At 42.0% G+C, this 14,229-nt stretch overlaps 1 protein-coding gene across 2 annotated transcripts in view; it reads left to right on the top strand.

The window, feature by feature from the left end:
• The window catches only part of LOC106587232 (CD276 antigen), a 73,501-nt gene extending 60,758 nt beyond the window's left edge, over nucleotides 1-12,743 (top strand). For both annotated transcript variants that reach the window (XM_014175426.3, XM_014175427.3), the window contains exons 7-8: nucleotides 774-812; nucleotides 11,796-12,743. In XM_014175426.3, the coding sequence (XP_014030901.3) occupies nucleotides 774-796 (23 nt within the window). In that variant the 3' untranslated portion in view covers nucleotides 797-812; nucleotides 11,796-12,743. The remainder of the gene's footprint in view (nucleotides 1-773; nucleotides 813-11,795) is intronic.
• Nucleotides 12,744-14,229: the final 1,486 nt, after the last annotated feature.

Here is a 14,229-nt window from a genome sequence, read left to right as displayed (position 1 = left end):
CTCATGGGTAGAGCGTTTGGTGCATAGCATAAGGTAACTAGTTCATCCAGTATGCATAATAATACTGTCCACACTCGAAGGCGATGACTAGAAACGGCACAATCATTCTTTTAATTCCGTTTTGGGGGGGGGGGGGGGGGGGATTGGGCTCACAGGCCTATGCGTATGCATAAACTCTAATATGCATATTGATGTTTTGAATTAATCATCACCTTACAAAGCACTGCCCATTTAATTGTGTTAGGCTTTGAAACAACATCCACAATGGCCATGTTTTCCACTCAGTTTCAACCTGTTGTTGAACTTCTTTCTTCAAACTGTTCAATCACAGTGAGGTGATTGTGAGGTGAGGTTTTAAAAGCACGTTCTGTTTTGATGATGTGTTTGATGGGATTTTCTATTTCATTTGCGTTAATGTCAGAGTGGTTAGAGGGACAATAGAGCCCTGAGTACCAGGCCATTAGCGACCTGATGGTCATTAGCAAGTTGGGTACTACTAATGCATGTCCAGAGTGCATAAAAGGAGATTACCGTGACTCAACAGTCACATGGCTCATGTGTGGCGGTAATACAGTCACCACAACAGCCCTACCCACAGATTACAAAGATGGTATGAAGGCTGGCTACATACATGTTTACATCCCATGCTACTGGGAACCACTTTCAGCTGCTAATAGCCAACAGTTCTACTGTACAAAGTTGTATTGTTCTATCATCCTAATTGTCTTACTGGCATTACGAAGCTCATATTCCTCTGTTGTTCTGTCTTTCAGCCATGACCCCCCTGAAAAGCTAAAGCTAAAAGAACACAGGTAAGAATCACATAAGATGACGTCATTGCACACCCTTCATGTGTGTGTGTCTGTGTGCGTGTCCGCGTGTGTGTGTGTTTGTGTGTGTGTCATATCAGGTTGTCTTCGCATTTCATTTCCCCCTCCAGCGATTGCAAAGTATTTTCAGGAGGCAGTACGTGCTCTCGAGGCCCCAAGGTCTGCAGAGGCTGTGGGTAACTGCTTCTGTAATGAGCCTCAGGCTGCATTCATTCTGTGAAGGACAATCAGGAATTTGGGAAAGTCTTGATATTTTGATTCTCAAAATCACAGGGCCATTGGTTGCCATGACAAATGTATTTCTGTGCAATGTCATTAGAAGTTCCAGCTCCTTCCTAACCCCCCTTAAAGCCCAATTAATGTTAAACACGTGATTTTCCTCAATTATAGCATGTTATGATTTGATATTGAGATATTGAGATTGAGGCCTCATTGGACCTATAATCATTGGAGCGATGACTCATTAACCTGCCAGCACCAGGTGTGTTTGTGTGTCTCTGTGGGAGACGTGAGTGACACAAGAATACAGGAGGTTAAAAATAGACATGCTGGTTGTAAAGTGAGAAGCATCAACTTTCTCTCTCTCTCTCTCTGTCTCTCTTGTTCTCTCTCTCGCTCGTTCTCTCTCTCTCTTAGCCAGACAGACACGTAGGTGTTGATAATAGTCTCCGTGACCCCAACAAGTCTCTCTATTTATAACCTGTTTCTTACAGTTTATTTGCTCCCTTTAGTGGATTCGACAATGCCAATCTTTTGCTCACGGTATTTATCTAACACGTAAAAAAAAGTGAGAGGAATTTGACTGTATAAATAATTTGGAGGGATGATGCTCGTCGGCTCAGCCCACCAACCTACAGTACAGTACACTACCTTCAGGACTGGGGAGTAACTGATGATTACATATAATCAGTTACATGTAATCTGATTACACAAAAAAAAAATACTCTAAACAGTAATTAGATTACAGATACTTTGGAAAAACTAGATAATTACTTGGATTATGTTGAAATCCAGAAAGGATGTTGCGAAAATAAATAAAAATACATTATGACACCTTTCTGTTTTATGACATTTAATTCAGCATTGAGAAAAGATGCAAGTTGAATTTCTTTCTCTGACCACAACCAAGAGACCTCTATGAGGACACACCAAATGCATTTTATGGATCCTGTTTGTCTTCTTGTAATGTCTCTTAAGGGGAAAGTAATCCAAAAGTAACTGAAAGTAATCTGATTATACTACTGAGTTTGAGTAATCCAAAATGTACTTTACTGATTACAATTTTGGACAGGTAAATAGTAACAGTAACAGATTACATTTAGAAAGTAACCTATCCAACCCTGCCTGCCATGTAGACATACACACTCCTCAAAAAGCAAGCCACTAAATAGCTAGCTATCTAACTATTGAAATATCAGAGAAATATCTCTGACGTTCAGTTTCTAATATTCAGCTTGCTATCTGAAGAGGATGTACAGTATGGTTACCTACCATGCAGCTGTGTAACGACACTGTCTAGAGAGACTTATGGAGTGTCTGGATGGTGTGGTGTGTTTCCTTTCCCAGAACAGAACAGCCCAGTGCAGTATACTCTCTGTCTATCTATCTATCTGTCTGTCTGCCTGTCTCTGTGTAGTGAGGGTCAGGTGGACCATGCACAGATAACAGCAGTAATGCAGTGGCAGACTGTGAGGCCTCATCCATCACCCAGTGACTGGAGCCTGGCCTCTGTGGCCGCTGTTCTGCTGCCTGTCTTTAGATAGGGATGGGCTGGCCCATCGGCAGGCCAAGCATTGGGAGGCTGTGTTAGGCTCCACCTCACTCCCCTGGTCCTACCCTTCCTGCCTAGGCCTGAAGGAGAGGACTGCCCAGGCCAGGAAGCCCAGGTTGGGAACCGTGTTCTGGCTATTTTAGGAAAGCTTCACTAGCTGACAGAGGGAGGTTAAAGCCGTGAATGCCAAGCACATTTTTGTTACAACAGCTTTTTCTGTGAAATCTATATTTTCCTCTTTCATTATGACGAGCATGTTTGATATTGCTCGTGGATATTTTTAGAGGCGTTTCAGAAGCTTTCCATCAATTTTCACCCGATTAAGATTGAACCTATCACATTAAAGGAAGCAATGAATGCAGTGTGGGAGCTTCCTCTTTATTTTCCTTCCATCCATAAAATAGCTGGATTTCATAGGGCAGGTTTAGGGGTTCAAGACATGGATCTGTTAATAAGAGGATGGGATAGTTTCCCTATATTTCTATTCATCACATTTGGAGAATAATCACGAGGGCCAGCTGGAGTGAAGGAGCTGACACGGCATTTCAGCTGACACACACTTTGTCAACACACACATATTATGTTACTATGCAAATAATACAGATGTTTCTCTTGCTGTAATAACGCAAAGCAAAGTTATTTGGTGTCAAGACAGTGATATCAATATCTTTATTGTGCGTCTATATACGGTTACAGTATGTTTTTTTTTCATACAGTGATTGGATCAAGTCATAAAAATACATTTTGCTGAGAGGGCCAGCCATGATGACAGAGGGCAGAGGAACTCGTTTCCTCTAACTACCCCAAATAAAGTAGAGGCACCAAGAGTCACTCTCTAAGTCCAAAATGGCACCCTATTTCGTATAGAATCCTGTAAGCCCTGCTAAAAAGTAGTGCACTATATAGGGGATAGGGTGCCATTTGAGCCACTGCCTGTGAGGTTATCTGACATTACTATGCCCTGACCTTCACGTTCAGTCCTATCACTGTCGCAGGCCAATATCCTGTAAACCATATTCTCCTGCTGAATCACCACCAATCAATTATTTTAATATTTCTGTGGCCATTTTTTTTATCGATTATCTCATTTATGCATAGTGCAGCATGTCTTATTAAATAACGGAAGTTCAGTGCATCTGATTATCTTGCTTTAGTGTCATGGGACATTTTTGTTTTCATAAAACCTTTTACCACCTTCTTGATATATCTGTTTGTATGTGATTCATTATTATTTTCTATGCTTCATTCTTAAATTTCATACAACTGCAGGCCACTGGGTATGGAATTCACTCACCTTGTGTGTCCATACTGTGTTCACATCCAGAGCTGTTGCCATGGTTAGTAATTAGCCGTAGTGAGTGCTCGCTGAAACATTGAACAATGGTGAAGCATCTCCTGTAATTCCTCACAGCGGACTGTGTGTCCTTGAGGGAAGTGTCATTCATTGTGGAGGACTCTCACCTTGTCTGCCAGTAGGCTTTTACCTGAAATGCTAATAGACAGCCTGATTGCGTTTGTTATCGGCTATAGCATGGTGAGATATGCAGTATAAACGTGTATGTTTGACACAATTTAATGATCCATGTTAATCAGGAGGACATATCACTCCAAATGAGTCATGCAAAGAGAACCTCAGAATCCCATTGTACTGGGAGCTGCAGCACACATGCCCTGATATTATATCTGCCAATGGAAGGAGGATGTATTGTCAAGGCCAGACACAATGCGAATAAAGGAAATCCTGTGAGTGTTAATGTGCGAGAGGAGGCAGAGAGACAGATATGGCCTAGTCATCCAGCAACAGCCAGTAGACTACCACAAATTAATTCCAATGAGAGAGTAGATATTAATACATCTAATAGGACAGGCCCTATAGGTACAATTAGCTCTAGATAATGGCCCTCCTAACCCTCTTTTCTACTAGAGCTCTAAAATATTGATTTAATTCTCCGCTGTATATCCACTTAAACTCTGGACTGTCACTCTAAGAATCTATCTCATTGTTATGTTTTACAGTGTTGGCCAAGGGGCTTATTCTGTCTCTGTCCTGTTTTAGGGAGCAGAGACGACACATCACTTTGAGGAGCCCCACTCTTCTCTTTTTTATAAGAATGAGGAAGAGATAACTAGGCAAAGAAATAAAGTGAGATATAAAAATGGGAAATGGTTCCTAGAGCATTTCAAGTATAGCTGCTGTGCCGTGGCTCGTCGTTGAGAGAGAGAGACAGCGAGAGCAAGAGAGCTGGCGTGAGGTGAGGAATAAGCTTCGCCTGGCGTGTCGGTGTGACCTTTGGGTGTTTCTGGGGAGAGGGCAGGCGCCAGGCGGCGACGCGGCTCCTCTGGTTACTGTTGTCTCAGCGCCGCGGCGAGGCTCGTCTGATGTTGATGATGTCAGACAGGACACTTACGCTGGGCTAGAGCTTTCCCGGGAGGTGTTGGCTATGGAATCACCCTCTCCGACTCGCTCTCCTCATCCTCACATCTGTGCATTATTTAGCTTATTGTCTCAGCCATTTATCAGGATAATGACTCTGCAAGCGTATAATACTGTACTGCACATTTCTCCAAGTGGCAGAAGCACCAGATACCTGATGATGACCACTGAGGAAAAGCCAATAAAGAGATGTGCAAAAAAACTGCATCATATTGATATTGGAGGATGGTCTAGGATGGATAGTTTTGCTGCTCAGAATATCACTGACTGCATAGTATTTTGTAGCTTTGCTTGGGGAGGTTTGGCGCGAAGCCATACGCATCAGAATAGTGCCGATAATAATGCAGAGAAAAATAAAATACAAGGACCAAAGTTGCTGGGCTGGCTGCACTTTTTTTTTTTACCTTAATAACGATTTTCATGACAAGAAACTCTTAATATCAGTGTGCAGTGGCAGGCAGCGGGAGTGTGGGGACTGAATCACTGATCAATGACAGCTACTGAACACGGCAGGAGTTCTGCTCTGTTTGCCTCTCGACAGAGAGCCCCGCTCCTCTGAGAGCTATTTTTCTTCTATTTTGCACCCAAAAAATACAGGAGGCTTCATTGAAACCAACTGCCTCAGGGCTCAATTAACTAGCATAGATTACTCATAATGCAGATGAGAGCCTGGGTATGTAATACACAGCATGGAGACCACTCACCTTCCCTCCTGCCTCACTACAACCCTATGCCTTGGGGCCCCGTGACAGTGCGGTGGGCTGCGGTATGCATGCAGCGGTACATATATATATTACATATGGAGCGTCTCAGGTGATCTATGGATCCTGAAGGCTGTTTATCACTCCATCATGTGACATGGTACTGAGTCATGTGCAGTCAACACAACACAGAGCTCTGGTGTCACCTGGCTGTCAGCAACACTTAATATACCTGGCTCAGGGTCTTTGGTCGCTGCTGCTGTCCTGATGCCCCTGGTCTTGCCTGACTGTCCAATCCCCCTTGCATTAAATGGATGGAGAGATACTCCTCCAGAGCATTCATCATGTCCTCCATCAACCCCGCCAGGGCACAGGGCCGGGAGCCTGGCACCTGCACTGTTGTCTCTTCTCTCATTGGCCACATGAGGTGTCCTACTGGGGTTGGGACTTTTATAGAGGCCTCCACTGGCATACAGTACACACCTTCAGACATTTTTACAGCTTTTACAAATGTCATCTCATTTATGAGCTGGTATAATTGTGTTGATACACTGTTCTTTTAAATTGGCTAAATGAAATACATACTGCTAAACTATTGTCAGCAAAGGAAAGGTGTGTGTTGAGAACATCAAGAGAATTACAGAAGACAGAAATGTAAATACAGAGTAGTTAGCATACCCAAATGGGAATAGGCACAAATATGCTGGATTTGTAGACTGAGGCTGCTTTTACACAGTCAGCCCAATTCTGATATTTGTTCCACTAATTGGTCTTTTGACCAATTACATCAGATCTTTTCACATCAGATCTTTTTCAGAGCTGATCTGATTGGCCAAAATACCCCAAAAATAGCAGAATTGGGTTGCCTGTGTAAACGCAGCCAAAGATGTCTTTAAGTGAGTCAGTGTTATAAATCGCAGTGAGAAAATACATGGCTCCAAATGAAAGGCGTCAGAGCTGAAAGATGTGTATCACTGTGTTGACAAACTGGGCTTAGTGCCTCAATGCTGTAGAACTATATTTCATAATGAGAATCTATTCTAGAACTGAGGACTAACGATTTATAAGAAATCAAGGGCATAACATTTTTTTGCCATTAAAGGCGCTCTGAATTGCAGTTCTAGAAGGTTTCAAAAGGATCACCTTCCTCAACCTAGACACTGTGACTGTTTAAATGAATGAGCTCTCATGAATTCTGTCACTCAGCCACAGTGATGATAGTGCAATTAATGATTATTTGACCCGACACAGGCTTAAAACAACTTCCTGAAATGGAAATCATAATACAATCTCTGTCTTTCCATTGGTGGAAATATCTGGAATGACCTGTGTTAATTAAAGATAAAATCCTAGGTGAAGGCGATAGACGTGTCTGTCAGAGAGTGTGCTGCTGTCTCTGCTGTGTCTGTGCAGTGATGTGGATGACATTAGATGAGAGCGAGCAGAGTGACCAGCCAGCAGCAGACCAGCAGCTACAGAACAGTATAGTAGCCTCAAAAATTCACTAACATCGATTCCCCACTAATTACTAGCTACACAGGATCCATGGACAAGGCTCACTATATACTACATTTTTTACGAAGGAACATGCTTTGAAAACCTTGTAATTACACAAAAGCAATGTGAGCAGACCATTAAAACCTGTTGGGGCTAGGGGGCAGTATTGAGAAATTTTGAAAAAAATATGTGCCCATTTTTAACTGCCTCCTACACCAACTCAGAAGCTAGGATATGCATATTATTAACACATTCGGATAGAAAACACTCTGAATTTTCTAAAACAGTTTGAATGGTGTCTGTAAGTATAACAAAACTCATATTGCAGGCAAAAACCTGTGAAAAATAGATCAAAAAAAATGTGAATTTTGTGACTGTACTATTTAGTGTCATTGTTTTATAGATACCATAGTGAGAAAGGATTCATTTCGCAACTCCTACGGCTTCCACTAGATGTCAACGATCTTTATAAAGTTGTTTGAAGCGTCTATGATAAACAGAGAGCAAATTAGAATGCAGGGAAGTTGACATGTCGTCACTTCATTTTTTTGCGCCTGCGCATAAATCTGAGAAGAGTGAGTTTGTCATAATTGTTTATCTAGACATAGGATAGGTTGTGTGAAAATATTACTGATGTTTACTGATGTTTCACGTTAAAAATGGACCAAAAGATTAATGCTAAACAACGTTTGACATGTTTGAACGAACGTAAATAGATTATTTACTAGGTTTTTTTAGCTTTTCGGCGTGATTTTACACCCCCCCCACCACGTTTTGTGGGAGCATACTGAACGCTAACTACTTGGTGTTATTTGGACATAAATTATGAACTTTGTCAAAAGAAACCACATTTGTTCTGGACCTGGGATTCCTGGCAGTGCCTTCTGATGGAGATAATCAAAGGTAAGGGGATATTTACAATGTTATTATCGATATTAGATGATGCTAACTGTATAGCATAGCCTATTGTTCTTAGCATAGCACCCAGTTTATTGCAAAATGTGATTTTATTTTGAGATCTGGCCATTCGGTAGCAATTACGAGATGATAATATATTATTCTTTGAATGACAATATTATACTTTACCAATGTTTTCGAATAGTAATTTTGTTATGTTCACCGGAAGCATTTCAGAGAAGAAAAAAATCTGAATTTCACGCTACTGTAAAATGCTGTTTCTGGATATAAATATGAACTTGATGGAACAAAAAATGCATGTATTGTATAACATAATGTCCTAGGAGTGTCATCTGATGGAGATTGTCAAAGGTTGGTGCATAATTTTAGCTGGTTTCTGCTTTTGGTGACGCCTGACCTTGAATTGAAACTGGATGTTTGTACTTTTGTACTGTCCTAACATAATCTAACTTTATGCTTTTGCCGTAAAGCCTCTTTGAAAATCGAACAATGTGGTTAGATTAAGGAGATGTTTATCTTTTAAATTGTGTAAAATAGTTGATTGTTTGAGAAATTGAAATTATTAGATTTTTGATGTTTTGAATTTCCAGCCTTGTTAGCAATCCCGTCTCGGGGTTCATTGCTAACCTGTAGCCCCAACAGGTTAAATGACATGGCTGGAGAGACAATTTTGGAACTTAGAAATGGGTCAGATTTAATCGTAGAGCCCCTAGTTAGTCCCCAGAACACCAACAGGTCCACTCAGCAGCCATCAGTCCACTACGTGGGAATGGGATGATGACATGAAAGTGACCTCATTACTCCACCACAGACCAAATCAATAAATCATAACAGCCCATGGTCCCTTCTGATGTCATCACAGACACACAGCTTGATATTCTTCATACAGATGATGATTATAACACTGAGGAAGAAGGGGATGAATGGTTTGCATGCTGCTTTGCCAGGCGGCCAGGTTTTCCAGTGTAAACACAGAGCGATCTGCGACTCTTTTCTTTCTCCCTCTCCTCTCTCTTCTTCTGACTCTGAATCACTCCGCCTTTGGGGCTTACCACAGGAGTCTCTTCAAACAAGGCTTTGTACTGGAGTGTAGAATCAAGATTAATGCACTTCCACAGCTCTGTGCTGCTCTAGGGGAAAGAAGCCTGATAATTAACACCAGGGGGGCTTGGAGGAAATTGGAGGGGGGAAATCACACAACATAATAAAAATACGGGGAAAGGTGCATATGACATTTATTTGGCGTGTGTGCGATGTGTGAGGCTGCATTGAGGTGACAGTCAGTGAAGCTGTGACTGTGACGTCTTGGAGGGAATGTATGACGGAATGGTTTACTTTGTGTATTATTTATCAATGTCATGTCTGTAATAATTCATTGTGGTGTGCTTACCACCAGCAGTGTTACAACGCATATACCACATGCATTTATACAAATTATACAAATGTATACAAATTATACAAATGAAGTGTTCAATACATCTTTATAAGGACACTGTGTATTTCATAATGCCTTATGGACAACCTGGCCTACCTTGTCAGTTTTAAGATCTCTCCAAAGCTGCGTATTGACTTCTGGAAACGTCTGTGTTTATGTCAGAATCCCCCAGCTGGAGTTGTTCTCTGATAATGACTCAGATTGTTGTCATTTACATCAATGTCTGAAAACAGCGGGCCCGTGGCTCCCTGTACAGGGTTCTCCAAATATATAAATAAGTGGTGGAAGGTTACCAAGGAAGACAATGAAATATGGCACTTCCATTTCAATGCAAATGAGGACTGAAATGAGTGCCGTGTGGATTTACAGTGGTTCATTAGAATGGACCCAGCACGCTGCTGCTTTAAGTGAACAGTCTCCTATAGCCTGAGTAAATTAGTGTGCAATCCCCTGCACTGGCTGTAAATGAAACTGTCTGTCAGCATGCAGCATCTCAACCTGCTAAGAAGAAGTGGGATGGAATGGTTCTGTCCTCCTGATGTCTGTCTGCTGGAGCTCTTGGATAGAGAGAAAGTTTTCTTCAAGTTTGGATAGTCTGTGTTACTTCCCAGTCTATTCAGTCAGGAGTCTGACGTGAAGCTATGAGTTTTTTTTTTGTGTATGCACGTATCGCATATGCAGCCAAACAATCTCTATAGCCTTTGGTAAAGGTCTGGGGTGGTCTTTCATTTCTGAAATTCATTTCAGGACGCTGCTGTCCTGGACTCAATAAGAATGACCCCCTGTTTGAACACACACATCATGCATTTCCAAAGGGGGAATATCTAAAAGTAGAGTTGAATCCGATGAGAACATGCAGGTGTGAAAATATTGTGTTGTGTTCATTTTTATGATGGATTAGGAGGCAAGCTGCACTGCCCTCTGAGAGGAGGCAAGGAAAGTGGGAACTGGAGTGAGTTTTCAAATGGAGAGCTGCTGTTTAATATATATGGATATCCAGAGCCACCGAGTTTACAGAGACCTCTAGGAAACTGTCAGGACTCAGATGTCAACAGTCTGACTTCTTTTGACTCATATAATTCATCAAGTCGTCTCTGTTGGTTTATTTAAAGTTTCTCCACTTCATAGAGATATATCAAGTGCCACAGATACAGTAAGGGGAAAAGATGTAATGATTAAGAAGTGATAGAGAGGTTTCCAAACAGTGGCAGCAGCCATTTTTCCAGCCAAAGTGACCAAGACAGCATTCACCCCACGCTTGAGAGTATTACATCTGCTGATGGTCTGCAATCTCAGTCCTTCGAGACAGATCAGAATCAAAAGGAGCTTTATAAGCATGACAGGTTTGGACAGGAAGTAGAGATGAGGCCTTTCTGGAACATAGAGCATGTAGGCTACTGCAAAATGTCATAATGCATTAAGTATTCCTCTTCCTCAAACTTTGTTTTTTATATATTTCCTTTCATGTACATCTTTAAATTATAATTTTACTGAAAAATGTAAACAAATTATAATTTTTAGAACTCTTTTCTTTTCAATTGGAAGTCCAGAGCAGTAGGTTTCAGGTAGCTATGGGTAAGCCACTCTAATTACATCAACTGAACCTCTACGGTTATACCCTGCTATATTGCTTTTTAAAATCTGAAACTAGGAGAGCTTCACGTGTGACATTATTTTATTTATTTATCTAGGCAAGTCAGTTATGAACAAATACTTATTTACAATGACGGCCTAGGAACAGTGGGTCAACTGCCTTGTTCAGGGGCAGAACAACATATTTTTGCCTTGTCACCTCAGGGATTCAATCTAGCAACCTTTCGGTTACTGGCCCAACGCTCTAACCACTAGGCTACCTGCCGCACCATTATAAACCCTATGTGTCTGAGTTAATTCTCCAACCAGTTTAATGATTCAGGGAGAGCAGTTTCATTTGCTGTGGTAGCATTAGCAGTGGTGTGGAGGGGTCTATTGGGACCGGAGTCGGTAAACTACATTAAAAGTTTAGAAGAGTTACCTGTAATATGGAAAACAGGTCAAGTGGCTAAAGACTGGGATGTTGCAGTCATCAAAAGGAACAAACCGTAATATTGTCCTGTTGGAATAAGAAAGTGTCTCGGTAATGTATTTTCTCCATAGCACAAATCCCTATAAGGTTTTGGTCTGACAACCTCCCTCTCTCTAACACAATCTTTTTTTCTTTTTTTTTCAGGAGTGAGGAGGCAGACGGTGAGACAGCGATGAGTCTTATATTTAATCCCACTACACCTATCCATCAACGGAGAGACTGGTTCCACTGTCTCCTACCCACACAGTGTCCAGTCCTTACTGAGCTGACGATGAGTCCATCATACCCATCCCTACAGGACCACTTCCTCCTGGGTTTCCAAAAAAGACATAAACCCATCATATCCTATTACAGCACTATACATTTCCCTGCCCCTGCTACTTTTTCAGTTAACGAAGACTGCTGCAGTATATGAACGCGGATGTGAAGTCGTATTCATTTCTATGCAATAGGCTAAAGAGAAGCTCCACTTGAAGGCCACTGGATTTGACAGGCTCCCTGTCTCAAACCTGGACATCATTTTCTCTTCACTATGTATCGAGGTAGGAAGTTTGAGAGGCCCAGGATCTCATTTCTAATAGGAAGTGAACAGCTTAAGAGATGACCAAGCTGAGGCTGCCATCAGTGTCTCCCTAGCTGCCTACCTGCCAGAGACAGAGTGTAGCTGTGTAGCTCTCCATTTACTCCTCGACTCACTAATTAATGGTTGCCCGTGGAGTAACTTGTACCTGTCAGTGTCTACCGCTCTCGTATATTCAATAACTTGGGGGAATTGAAATTGAATGCCAGCTAAGCTCGAGCAAACTGCAAATGGTGCATGGGATACACCCTGGTTCTCTCAGTGACCTGACAGCAGCGTTATATGTAAGGTTTTTAATGAACATGGACTCTTCTCAGCTACTCTTGTCTGCCAAGGTGGAATGTTTTATGAATGCAAGATGGAGGGTGGGTGGGTGATTGTATAGGTTCTGTTACAGTATACAGGTACTCGTGCAAGTCCTTGTGCCAAATGTCAATGTGCGTATGAATGCCAGAGCCGTCCATAAAAGAACCCGGTGCCGATTCGCATTAAAGAGACATGGTGAAAATGTTCCCGAGTGGTCACTGGTAATTATTGCGTCCATTTCCAGGGCCACTGCATGTGTGTTCATGGAGAACAAGATCCACTCTATTATTACACATATCTCCTTACCCATGGAATTAGCCACACTGCTCACAATTCATACCTCCACTTTTCCATTAGAACTGATTTATCTGCAGACTATACTCCTCTACATAATGAGGAAAACAAGAATAATGGTGAAAAGTAATACAAATCTTTCATTTACATGCAGATCTAGCCGGACGTGTTAAATTGCCAGTTACGCTCTCACGTTCTTAGGGACTTGCAGATGCTTATTCATCCCAAACATCTTAGTTGTTTGAATAATGAATTTCCTCCAGGAGTATTTGTTACTGTCGTGTGTGAAATAAGTGGCTGCGGTTGGGCTGGTGGAACGGACAGGCTGGCTGTCTCTGAGAAGTAGGAAAGGAAGGGCCCCCCCCCCCCCCCTCACTATTACTTCTAAGCTGGATGAAGCTGTTTATCAAACCGAAGGCTGTGCTTCCAAATCCACATCTCTCTCTCGCTCTCTGTACAGTAGCCCTTGACCTTGCCATGTGCCCTCATGGCCCAGACACCCGCTTGAAATTAAATTACAGATTAGTGGCTTCGGCCCCTAGGAAGGGTTTATTTGGTTGCCCCCTCTCCGTGTCACTCTCATTCTCCCATTCAGGAGCAGGGAGGAAATGTCATGGGATTTAAGAAGGAAAATGCCAGCCTTGAAACAGTTTCTACTTCAAAGACTATACTATGTTGCCTGGCCTTCCTAAATTCAGGATGTCTGCAAGGAGTTCTAAATCTTACAGGTGAGGAATAGGGGGCAGATGGCATGTGGGGATTACTGTGCTAGAATGAGTAACGAACAGGGGAAACTGAAACCAAACTCATACATTTGTATTTATTTATTTCATATAAACGTCTTCAGACTTCAATGTCTCTGTAAGTTTGGCCTTCTCCCATCAATTCCATCAAGCTGAGATGGAGCATGAACTCTACACCAGACTCAATGACTGGTCCTGTCACTGACTGCTTCTTTAGACACTGTTGTTGCACCTTGAGATTGAAAAATCATTCTAGCGAGACAAGTGGACCAAACGCCGAGCCCTCATTCATTTGGAAGACTGTCACACATAGCACAATGCTGTAATTTCCAATCACTTTCACTTCCACTCTGTAGGTTCTGTGATTTTTGGCAAATCAGAATGGCTTGTTAGCCCTGTAAATGATCCACTTCCCTTCATATTGATGTAGATTCCCAGTCCTCAAGTATATAACTCATCATGTCAGAGTCTGGCCTCTTTTCATTGGGAAGTAGGTTTCTTTGAATGTGCCAACAGAGAAGCTACCCCACAGGGCAAATACTGGTTGAATCAACGTTGTTTCCATGTCATTTCAACCTAAAAAAAAACAATCTGATGACTGTGGTGGCTAATTTCTGCATTACCAAATGAGGAGAGTTACAAACACAGCAGTCTG

Source organism: Salmo salar, chromosome 26 (genome assembly GCF_965601325.2).
Source record: "Salmo salar chromosome 26, fSalSal1, whole genome shotgun sequence".
NCBI classification, from domain to species: Eukaryota; Metazoa; Chordata; class Actinopteri; order Salmoniformes; family Salmonidae; genus Salmo; species Salmo salar.
The sequence above is the reverse complement of the archived record's forward strand: the minus strand, read 5'-3'. Positions and strand labels throughout refer to the sequence as shown.